Source organism: Dendrobium catenatum, unplaced genomic scaffold (genome assembly GCF_001605985.2).
Source record: "Dendrobium catenatum unplaced genomic scaffold, ASM160598v2 fragScaff_scaffold_974, whole genome shotgun sequence".
Classification (NCBI taxonomy): Eukaryota; Viridiplantae; Streptophyta; class Magnoliopsida; order Asparagales; family Orchidaceae; genus Dendrobium; species Dendrobium catenatum.
In genome coordinates, this window is record NW_021319436.1 from 3172052 (window position 1) to 3184014 (window position 11963).

At 32.8% G+C, this 11963-nt stretch overlaps 1 protein-coding gene across 4 annotated transcripts; it reads left to right on the top strand.

Annotated features, from left to right (window-relative positions):
* The first annotated feature begins 207 nt into the window (after positions 1-207).
* On the top strand, positions 208-8694 carry LOC110103894 (bark storage protein A). Of its 4 annotated transcripts, XR_003701718.1 has the most exons (8): positions 208-813; positions 1265-1420; positions 2224-2293; positions 2814-3005; positions 3199-3375; positions 3851-4044; positions 4655-4704; positions 8454-8694. XR_003701718.1 is itself a non-coding variant. In XM_028697589.1 (7 exons), exons 2-6 carry the CDS (start codon positions 1269-1271, stop codon positions 4025-4027), a joined length of 768 nt encoding a protein of 255 aa, XP_028553422.1. In that variant the 5' UTR covers positions 208-813; positions 1265-1268; the 3' UTR covers positions 4028-4044; positions 8454-8694. The 4 variants fall into 4 exon arrangements, 3 of the variants coding, with proteins under 3 accessions (XP_028553422.1, XP_028553421.1, XP_020688428.2); XM_028697589.1 differs by lacking the exon at positions 4655-4704; XM_028697588.1 differs by lacking the exons at positions 4655-4704; positions 8454-8694 and having other exon boundaries at positions 210-813; positions 3851-4153.
* The last annotated feature ends 3269 nt before the right edge of the window (positions 8695-11963 follow it).

Consider the following 11963-nt stretch of genomic DNA (forward strand, 5'->3'; position numbering starts at 1 on the left):
TTTTGCAAGCTTTGTTTTTAATTAAGACTTCATTTGAGATGGCTTTCTTACTGCTTCTTGAAGCATCTTTTTAGTATAAAAATTAATTTTTTTTTGTACTAAAAAACTGCTTCAAGAAGCAGTAAAAATGTCATCCCAAACGAAGCCTAAGTTTTCTTTAGAGAAAAAACAAATTATATTGGTTTTTTACTAGATGTTTTTTAGTATTTAACTTTTGTAAGCATTTTATTAACAAAGTTTATTTTTTTCTTCTTTAATTCATTAATTTAAGCCATTAGATATAGAAATAGAGAAATGCCAAATTTTGGTCAAACTTTAAAGAAAGGATCAACAATGAAAATATGCCATCTTGACAAAGAAATATGTTAAGTAAGAATATATAACTCTTAAGCACAATAGAAAGTTTACATATTTCTAAAAATCGTTATGTGATCGAAAACACGAATGATCAAGTTGTTTAATATGAAATAGTGAGAGTTCAATGCATATAAAAAAAATGCATGGCCTTCTAAATTGGTCAGCTTATACTCTGGTCATGTTGTGCTAAAACACAATCTTCATCCACATTGTTGTTAAGGTATCGAACATTCTAGGTTCTTATAAAGCCTATTCTCAGTAAGAAGTTCTAATCCTACCAAAACAGGGGTTTTAGATTGCATGTACTTATGAAAAGGATAATTGATTTATTCTATTTAGTTTGAGTACAGTATAAGTTATTACAAATTTCTAATTTCTGTATGTACAGGACGAAGATTTCACATTGGGAGCATACGAGATGTGAATGTGATTCATGTTATGTCTGGCCGACGAAGGGTAAAAAGCACTTGCCTAAACAATTTTAGGAAAATATTTTACTTGCCAGTTAGATTTCCACTCCATCAATATGTTACAGTACTTGGTAACTATATGTTAATTGACAGTGACTCATCTATTGTTTTTGACATAGTTAGAAGTGATGCCAAGGGAAATAAACACAGCATCTTAATTCTTAAACAAACAAATTGACATAAATAAGATAAGCACTATGATTTCTTAAATTAGAATAAGCACGAAGCCTTATTTATATAAGCTTTCAAATTAAGAGATTGATTGAAAACGTAGGCTAATGTTTTCATGATAAGTATAATATTATGCGAATTGAAGTCTTCAGGAAGCTAACTTCAGATTTCGGCTACTTTTGATAGCTAAGAACAAAAAGGATATTGCCTTTTTGTAATGCATTCCTTCGACAATCCTGATCATCTACTCTAAATGAATGATGCAGTTGAATGCAGGCGTCACAGTGCAGATTCTTTCGGACATTTTTAGCGTTCGAGGAATCGTTCATTATGGGACTACAGGTAGCGCCAATGATTCCATGTCGTTTGGCGATGTTAGCATTCCTAAGTATGTGGCCTTTACGGGATCATGGACATGGACGGTAAGTAAAATGTTTTATTTTTACTGCCATAATATTTGTATAAATTATATCCAAAAGTTTTCACGTTCGGACCAAGTAAACAGTAGGTACACTACTCCCAAATTCTAATTAAGATTCAATAAGCTAATTAATATCTATATGGATCGGAACTATTTTAAAAGAAAAGGACATACCAATAACATGTTAAAGAATTTTTAGGACTTGATATAAACAGTTTTAGGGTAATAAATAACTGAAGTTGAAGGACTAGTATGTAATTTACTTTTTCAGTTTCCTTCTTTCAATAAAGGAATGTAATTCAATATAATTGTCAAATAAAAGCTAACAACAATAACATCAAACTTTTATCCCAATATGTGGAGTCCGCTATATGAATCCTTTTTTTTCATTGTGAAAAGATTGGAATAGCTCTAGTGGAAGATAAGTTTAAAGAGAGTCGCCTTAGATGGTTTGGTCACATAAAACGGCATTAGAAAACATTAGAAATAGAGGTATTAGATTTGAATTATGTTAAGAAAGGTAGAGATAGACCTAAAAAGACTTGATTATAAAACATTAGAAATGATCTTTCTTTATTAGATTTAAATGAGAATTTGACTTTTAACAGGATACAATGGAGAAAAAAGATTCATGTAGCTGACCCCACGTAGTGGGACAAAGACTTGATGTTGTTGTTGTTGTACTATTTAGAGTATATATATATATATATATGTATAATTTTTATCATATTCTTAAGGTAAGCTTTTTTCATATATCCATGCCTAGATTGCCATTGTTAATCTAGTCTCCTTGATGGTTCTCAGCATGAACTTGAATAATGGATGGCCAAGGTGGTTCGGACCATCAGTGAGTGAATTAGATGGCCAGTCAATGGTGAGAAAAATGCACATTATTTCTACTAAATTTTTATAGAGCAAGTATGGAAGGTGGCATGTTTTCTTTGATGTATCTCGTTTCCTACACATTCCTTTTACATTAATTTAATCAAGCCTTAGAGAAAAATTTGTTTATCTTGCTAAATCGTTAATATCATTAAAGAAGGCTAGACAACATACAATTTTTAAAATATTTCTGGTTGGAAGCACTACACTATTACCCAATATTAGGCTAGGAAATATGAAGCTGTTGTCTGACTAGCAACTAGAAACAGGTTTCAATAAGCTTCTCAATGAATTAGATTATGCTCAGGAAAGATGGAAATCTTGAAGAGAAACAGAAGAATACTTTAAACCTATACGACATTTCTAATATGGGAGTTCCAATAGCGACAACTTCACCAAATAACTTCAACAATTCTTGATGAGAGACAGAAGAATACTGCACAGACACCACTTCATGCAGAAGCAACATCTTTGATTTATTTATTTATTTATTTATTTTTTTCTGAATGCAGAAATTTGACTCAGAAACAAAGATGGCTAATATGCTTAGCTTTGCAGCATATAACGCTCCAGCAGAGGGGAAGAACTTGCTCTCAAGTGTAGTTTTTAAGTCTGAAGATTTGTTTGTAGATGGAAAGCCCATGGATCAAGTGTTTTGGTTGCAGATGGAGTCACAATGGTATGAAATTGCCAAGCAACTTAAGGTATGCGTTTGGCTAGATTCACCAGCATGTTATTGCTTTTAGTTTCCTACTTTGATAGTTATCTTTTATATGATTAATTTTAAGTTTCCTTTCATGACATGTTTCATTATGTTAATCGGTGTGTACAAAATTAGCTTATGACCTTAAATTCAAAAGGCATCCGTTGTTTATAGTTTGATGCAAAATTTTGAAGGTAGAATTGCAAAGGTGTGCAAATGAAAGTTTTTGCTTGCCAGATGATCCTAAAATGGTATTTGGGCTGAAAGCATCAACAGCTGATGTGTTCATAGACAATGCTGCTTACCGACAATTTCTATTTAATGAATTTGGTGTTTCGACTGTGGATCAGGAAAGTGCAGCTGTTGTGCAGGTACTTTTCACTGTTGCTTATAATTAATCAAGTACAAACTTAGGACCTTTTTGGTTCGACAAATCATGTCTTTCTGGCGGCCACAATTTCGAGCCATTAAAAAAATATTTCTGTAAATTTACATTGTGACATGTTAAGGGTCAAATTCTCATTGTAAAGCATGTTTTTATTAACAAAAAATCAAATAAGCCCTTTGTGTCAATCAATCTGTTTCACTAGATTCTTTAAGATGTTTACTTACATATTTCTTCTCAGTAGATTGAACATGAGATCCAACATGCAGAGTTTTTGTAGACTCCACTTAATATCCATTTTTATGCAAACCAAAACAGCCAAATAACTGAAAACTACTTCACTATGTTGCCATAACATCATCTGTAGCTTGTGAATACAAACATTTCCATGTCTATAAAAGCTAATTGCTTAGTTTATGGCTGATATTATCAACATAGTTTTTTCACGGATATTCTTACAGACTGCTATGGCTTCCGGAATACCAGTAATTGTATTCAGAGGAGTGTCTGATTTGGCTGGGGGAGAAGCAACCTGGTCATCTTCCTTCTTAGGAGATCTTGCTTGTATAAATGCTCTCAAAGCAGCTGTGGAATTTATTGGAATTCTTGGAAGAAGGAAAATATTGAGTTCAAGCTAGAGTTTGGATCTTTGCAGGTAGAGAATATTATCTTCATATGTAACCTTGTATTGATCATTGAATTAACCTTATCAATTGCTACTTAACATTATTTGCATTTAAAATATGCTTAGGCTTCGTTTTAAAGAGCTTTCTTACTGTTTTTAAAGTAGCTTTTTAGTACAAATTTTTTTTTTAATTAGAAATTTTTGTACTAAAAAGCTGTTTTAGAAAGCAATAAGAAAGTTGTCACAAACGAATTCTTAGACTTTTCAGGAGCATAAAATGAATTATTATGTAATAAACTGTTATATTAATTGATTATTTCTTAAATGTAAATCCTCAATTTTTGCAAGAAAGCTTGCATCATATTAGTTGTATTATAAAACTTTAATAACTCTTAGTCGTTCTGTATTAGATTGATAACAAGACTATTGTCAACATATCATTTAGAAATGAGGTTAATTATAAGAGAAAATTAATAAACTATTAAAGGAATATAATTTATGATCTTTATAAATTCAATTAGCTGAATCATTGAACAAGCATAATTAAATTTCTGATGATATTTGTTTCATTAAAATAAGAACTAATTATACTTTTCAATGTCATTGATGAATCAATTCAATTGTATGTCAACATTTGTAGGTGACTAAGAAATAACCAAGATGGATGGTTTAAAGTGCATGCCAATCATGGTAAAACTGATCCTAAATCTTTCACTTACTATTAGCTTAGATGTAGATAATTTCTTTGAATGCCAAATCATGTCTGATGAGCAGAAAATGTAATTTGTGAAAATAAAATTAGCTGTTTAAGCTAAAATTTATTTGATGAGTATGTGTTGACCCCTACAACTCAAATTACATGCAAATAGGATGAAAGTGCCAATTCAAACAGTGCGCGGGTTGGTGCGACGTATCACTTAAAGGGTCAAATGACATTTGAATGCCAAACGGACATCGACTTTGCAATTAGAATATTGAATTCTGCTAGGTCGAGGCCTCTTGCAGTCGAATCAGATGAGATCGATCAAAAGGGATGACTGACACCCGAAATTAAAGTGTGAAATTGATCAAACGACGTCATATTAACAAGCAGACTTCGTCGTTGCATCTAGAATGTTGTCAACCTCTAAAAACTAAATTTTGTTTATTTAATTTAAAACATTCGGATTGGTGGCATGGATCTTGAGGCAACAACATGAATTTTGAGAAAAATCGACCTCGACGCTGTTCAGATGATGTCCGTTTGCAAATCGGATTTCACCATTGTGATCAGAATATCGTGAATACTCAAGAACTATATTTCCTATGTTCAATTTGGATTATCCAGATTGATGGCACCAATTTCGAGACAAAACACAGATATCGAGTGGAATAGGCCTCGACACCGCCCAAACGAAGTCTAGTCGCAAAACAAACTTCGCCACTATGTTCAAAATATCCTAAATACCTAAGGATGACAGCCAAAATTGTTCATATTAAAACATGCGAGGAGGTTGGCATGCATCCCAAGGCAAATCATGCATTTCAAGGAAAAGGTCGCTCGGTGCTACCCTAATGACGTTCGATTGACAAACATACATTGTCGTTGTGTTCATAATACCGTACTCTAAATGCACTATCAATTTGTTTAATTGAAGTTGCACACTCAAATCGAGGTGGTTTCAAAGCAACTACACGTATTTTGAGAAAAATTAGCATCGACATTGCTCAAACGACATCCAATCGTGAAACGGACCGTGCCGTTGCAACAAGAACATCAAGAATACCCTAAATGCACTATAAATTTGTCTAATTTTGATATTCGGCAAAATTGACATGTTAAACGAGGCAAGAATGGGCAAAACGAGGAAGCACGCAAATTGATGAAACTTTAACCTGATACAGTTTTGTCATTCTAAATTAAATACAAAAATGATGGAGTACTAATATAGCATTTAACTTGATAAGGTATTAACAAAAAGCAGGAGCCAAATCGAGAAAAGAGTCAAATACCAATTAATGTATTACTTGTTTCAGCTCAAATCCTGTTGTTATGTCAAATTTCGGTCGTTCCGTCCTCATCACTTCGGCCTCGACACAGTTGGCTCTTGTCGTTAAAACAGAAAGAATATGAAGACACCGTGGGGTATTCCACATAGCTACGAGCTTCCCCTTTAACTAGCTTCCCTTCGTCTCCAACCTTATGATCAAACCCCTCTGCTGTTCGCAACACTTCCGTCCAATGTCCACTCCCCACCTCCGTCTGGATAGATCTCTACTATCAACTGCAATCATGGGAATCCATCAAGCCCTAAGACCGAAATACTTAAGTAAACTCTGGCCTTTCATGGCCAAGTCAAGTTACCCACACCAAACCTCACCCTCTAAGATTGTTTAATTTTGATGTCATTAAGACATTTAAATGTTGAACAAAAGTTTTTGATCAAGAGAGTCCATATGTGTCGTTCGATGGGATGTTCTAGATTTTTTTTTCCATATTCACAGGCATGACGTTCTCAAATATTTATAAATAGCCCCCACATTTTACATGAGGGAGGAGCTTGAAGTTGGAGTTTGAATTTTAACTTGAGACTTAAAAGAGCTATGAAACTCTTAAGGATTGTGGAGTAGCACCTGATCAACATCACAGGACCATTATCCCAATCATCGCTGTTGATCCTTTGTCGGCCAACCAATACTATCGTTTTGACCACCATTACATGTAAACTATGACTAACGTCACCCGGCCATAATCCCCAACCTTTATCACATGACTGTGGTCCTCCAAATCATCGTTAGTCGGCTATGGTATTAATTCTATCATTGTTCGACTACAATCCTCTAACCTCCGTTGCCCAACTACAATTCTTTTATCTTCATCGGCTGACTACAATCCTCCAACCTCTGTCATCCATTAATTAACAACCGTTGATCAATCATAGTCCTCCAACCTCTTTCAATCATCTACAGTCCTCCAACAACTATTGACCAACCATAATTTTTCAACCATCATCACTTGAATACAATTATTTCAAACTTTGTTACCCATTGACTACAATCTTATGACCCATGTTGCTCATCGATTATGATTATGGTCGCACGATTCCGATCCTCGACCCTTGCCACATGATTATAGTGTAATAGCCTCTAATTTTAATTTCATTGAAGTTTTTGTAAATTGAAATTTTGGTTGGGAGCCTATTGTGCTGGGTTTGTTAAGTGCTATGGCACCAAGCTCTCGTGTTTACAATGGTATGAGTGAGTGCTGCGCCACTAAGGATTTGAGCGCTATGATGCTGAGTTTGGACTTTTATTTTTTAATGCAATATCTAAATCTATTTAGATAAAAATCTTCTCCCACCAGTAATTTCTTTGCATTGTTAAGTGAGAGAGGCAAGAGCAGAGGAGAAAAATTGGGGGGGGGGAGAGAGAGAGAGAGAGAGAGAGAGAGAGAGAGTAGGGTTTGTGTCGATATTTTTCATTGCTCTAATTAAAAAAAGTGCTATGATCATGATAGGTAACTTTAACCCTATTTCTATTTTTTGATGATATCAAGTTTTGCTTACTTTCTCTCTCTCTTAATTTTGATTAAAATAGAATATTTCTTGTTCTAGTGAACTTTTAATGTGTAACATTTGATATGGGTAGATATCGGCTCCTTGAATATTTTGACAGGTTCATATTGAAATTTCACCGGTTGGTTTTGTATATATATCATTTTATTTGAAATGAGTAGAGTAATAGCAAGTACAAAATAATTAAGATTAAATATATTATATATGGACATGAGATCATGATATGCATAAATTGATTATTTATTTGGTGTAATATGTATTTTAGCATTATACATGCATACTGATGAGTATACTAAATAAATTTACATGCTATAATTATTGTATAAGGTGTGTACATGATGTCTATTACATGATATGAAATGAATATTAAAGTAAGAAAGGCTGGTTGGAAATGATTAACTGATCCAGGTTAGTCAAGGACATATTAACCTATATATGAGGGTAAGCTGACAAGCTTTTCTTGAAATAAGGTTTGTAATGTAATCCTATGTGATATGAAATGTGAGATATAAGGATATTGATTGATATGATATAATATACTGATGAGTAGAAAGTGACTCCTTACATGAATGCCACTTGATTTGTGACATGAGATATATTACTGATTCTTCTTTACAAGACTGATATGATTCATATTTATTCATGTAGGGGCTATAGGACTTGATATAGGAAAAACAATCCAAGTAGTCAGATATTCGCCCTTGCTTATAACATGATTTTCTTACATGCTAAAACTGCATATTAATTGAATAGGGCATGCCATGGTAATAATATGAATGATATGATATGATATGAATATGATATAAGCTATGATTGATACAAGCATATGAAAATACTGATAAGATTGATATTATGATATATAATGCATGTCAAATACATGAACAGGGGTGTAAATGAGTCGAGCCGAGCTCGAGTCATGCCTAACTTGAGCTCAACTCACCTGCCAAATCACTATTTGAACTCGAGCTCGAGCTTGGCTAGTACAATAAAGAGAAGTTCACGAGCCAGCTCATGAGCTCACAGTAAAAGGGTTGGTTTGCTGCCCAATGCTCAAAGCTGGAGAAGAAGAAGACGATGTTGCATTTTTTCTTGTATAGCGTGGACACGATCATAGCTGTGGAAGACTTGTTGTGCTCGCGGCTCGATAAGCTCGATTTGCAAGCTCGTTATTGAGTCGAGTTTGAGCCGGAGAGCAAGTTGGCTCGGCTCACTTATCCCGTATACATGATGCACATGATATATTGTATCTAATGTAAAATATGATATACAGGAATTGATATTGTATGATTTGCATAAAATAGATGCATAATTATTATTTGGCATAATACTTATTTGATATGACATGTATAATGATATACATGAAATAACATATAGATAGAAATAAAGTACAAATTATAAACAAGAATAAATTTATAGAGCACATTATATTTGTGAGGTTAGGTATAAGAATGACAAAACAGGTTGATCCTTTATATAGATATTGATCATTGATTCTCCACTTACTTCACTTTTATTAATATCCATGGCTCACTTGAACTGATATTGTTCATATTGACTGTCACATGATCTTATTATTATATGTTTATATTAATATAAATTAAATGATTACATGCATATTATTTCTATTATCATGCTTTGATTGTAGTTATAGATTTTTGTAATCTACTAAGTAGTTAGATCATTTTGTGCTTTTCACATTAAGTCCCAACATTGTGAGGCTGATTAGGACTTCAGGTTTAGTTTTATTTATTGTATTTTGGTTTTATTCTTTTGTAAAGGAAAGTGTTTAATGATAGATTGATATTGCATATTGAACTTCTGCTTATTATACATGAATTTTGAAAAATAAAAAATAAAATTATAAATTGATGTATATGACTTAATGCATATTATTTAAAGTTGCTTTAGCTTTACGCATTTAAACTAATAAATTATTATAGGCTTTTGTAGATAAAATAGAAAACATAAAGATATAAATATTTTAAATAAGATGTTAGGGCATCATAAAATGGTATTTGAGCAATGATTAGTAGAAAAATTGAATTGTAATCAGAGCTGTAGGAATTGATTGAGATGAATATAATTAGATAGTTCTAAGATTCATTCTTTTTTGCATTAGAGCCACATGTATTGGAGGATTGGTTATTGAGAATTAAAAAGTTATTTGACATCATGCAATGCCTAGAGTCAAGAAAGTACCATTTTCAATGTTCTTACTTGAAGGTGAAGCTGAAAGATGGTTGATAGGACAATATAGAGAAAAGTTTTAAGGTAAATTGAATACATCAATTACATGAGAGGAGTTTGTCAATGCTTTTAGAGACTAATTTGCACCTCTATTAGCATGATAGCAGATGCAAGAGGTTTTTATGAGGTTATAGTAAGGGAACATGACAATGATGTAATATGAAGTTGATTGCATTTGCCATGATGCACCTCAACTAGTTATGACTGTTGAGAAAAAAAAATACTATAGATTTTTAATGGGATTGAAGGATGAACTAAGACACTCATTGGTTCTATTAAGGATTCAAGAATTTTCAAAATTAGTTGAGAGAACAAGGTTAGTAGAAAATAATTTTGTTATTCTATGGTTTAGACAAAATATGAGTAAGAAAAGATCAGGTGAAGAAGTGACTAGAGGAGAAGGTAGTGACAAGAAAAGCAGGGTTGTTGATTTAGGAGATGACTAATGATATCAGCTAATAGCATGATGGAGTGTCCCTAATGTGATACGAGGCATGTAAGATAAATTTTCCTGATCTTAAGATGGTGTTTTAGATGTGGTTAGTATGGGCACATGATTGATTGTCCACAAAGTGGAAATTGAGAGAGATTAGAATCAAGGATAGATCAATCTAGACAACATATGTATAGAGAATTTCATGATCTAAGATGTCTAGTGAGGGTTTGATGAGTAGGACAGATTAGAGGAATGTGAGTTGAAGATAGAGGCAACTCACATCATGATGATGATAAAACCAATCTAACAAAGGGTGTACAACTTGAGTTAGCAAGAAGTGAGAGATGCAATTGAGCAGTATACTGGTAAAGTTCTTTATTTTGAATGATGTTGTGAAGTTTTATTACTTTTTGATTGAAATGCATTACATAACATGATATATGACTGATTTATTAACATGCATACATGTGTGAGTGAATGAATATATGATTTAATTAATATGATTGATGCAGCTAGTGATCAATAGTTCTATTCTATCTACTAGTGGTTTATATGATAAATATGAAGGATGATATTTTTATAAGGTGGTTAGACTTTAAGAGCATCTAATTTTAATTTCAATTAAATTCTTATAAATATTAAATTTTAAATGGGAGGGTTGTAGAGCTGAGTTTATGAAGCACTGCGACTCCAAACTCTCGAGTTTACAAGGGTTTGAGTGAGTGTTGTGGCATTGAGAATTTGAGTGTTATGTTGCTGAGTTAGTAATTTCATTTTTTTTTTTAATGAAATATATGAATCCATTTTGATAACCCCCTCACCCAGTATTTCCCCTTCCCCATTTCTTTGCATGTTATGTGAGAGAGGACCGAGAAGAGAAGGGAAGACAAAGGAGAAAGAAGGAGAGAAATATTTTCTAGTTGGTATTTTTCATCTCTCCAATTATGAAAAGTCCCTAATAATGGTAGGTAACCTTAGCCCTACTTTTGTTTTTGATAATATCAAGTTTTGTCTATTTTCTCTATCTTGAATTTGATAAAAATATAATATTTCCCATTATAGCAAACTTATAATATAAAACTTTTAATATGTGATATACATCAACACCCTGAATGTTTTGATAGGTTTATATTTAAATTTCACTGATTGGTTTTGCATATATACCATTTTATTTGAAAAGAGAAGAGTAATAACAAGTAAAAAGTGGTCATGAATGAAATATATAATATTCACAAATTGATTATTCATCTGGTCTAACATATATTTTGACATAAAATATGCATACTTATGAGCATATTGGATAGATTAATATCCTATGATAATTATATAAGATGTGTACATGAGGTTTGCTATTTTGATATACACTCTGTGAAATGTGTGTAAAAGTAAGAAAGACTGGTTGGAAATGACTGACATATTTAGTGTCACGACCCAACCTGACCGGGATGGATCCCGCTCACATCGGGCCGCGACACAACCATTGAAAATCCAGGATCTCGCTTTGGAATTTGCTTCAGAACTTTCTTCCAAGTATTAAACAGACAGAGAAACACAGAGCTACTATAAATATCCGAATGCAGAATGGTTCATCTATCTTTTCTTTCCTCAAAATAAACATATACAGATACAGTGCATGGCTTCAGACAGAAAGAACAGAACAGAATAGAAAAGCCATGACTGTACAAAAATCAAAAGTATCAAGTACCTAATCA

Excerpts from the sequence above, each read along its gene's own strand:
- LOC110103894 (XM_028697589.1), top strand. The coding sequence starts at position 1,269 with ATGCAGGCGTCACAGTGCAGATTCTTTCGGACATTTTTAGCGTTCGAG. Across the intron at positions 1,421-2,223 it reads CGGGATCATGGACATGGACG|CATGAACTTGAATAATGGAT; the intron begins GTAAGTAAAATG and ends GATGGTTCTCAG. Across the intron at positions 2,294-2,813 it reads AATTAGATGGCCAGTCAATG|AAATTTGACTCAGAAACAAA; the intron begins GTGAGAAAAATG and ends TTCTGAATGCAG.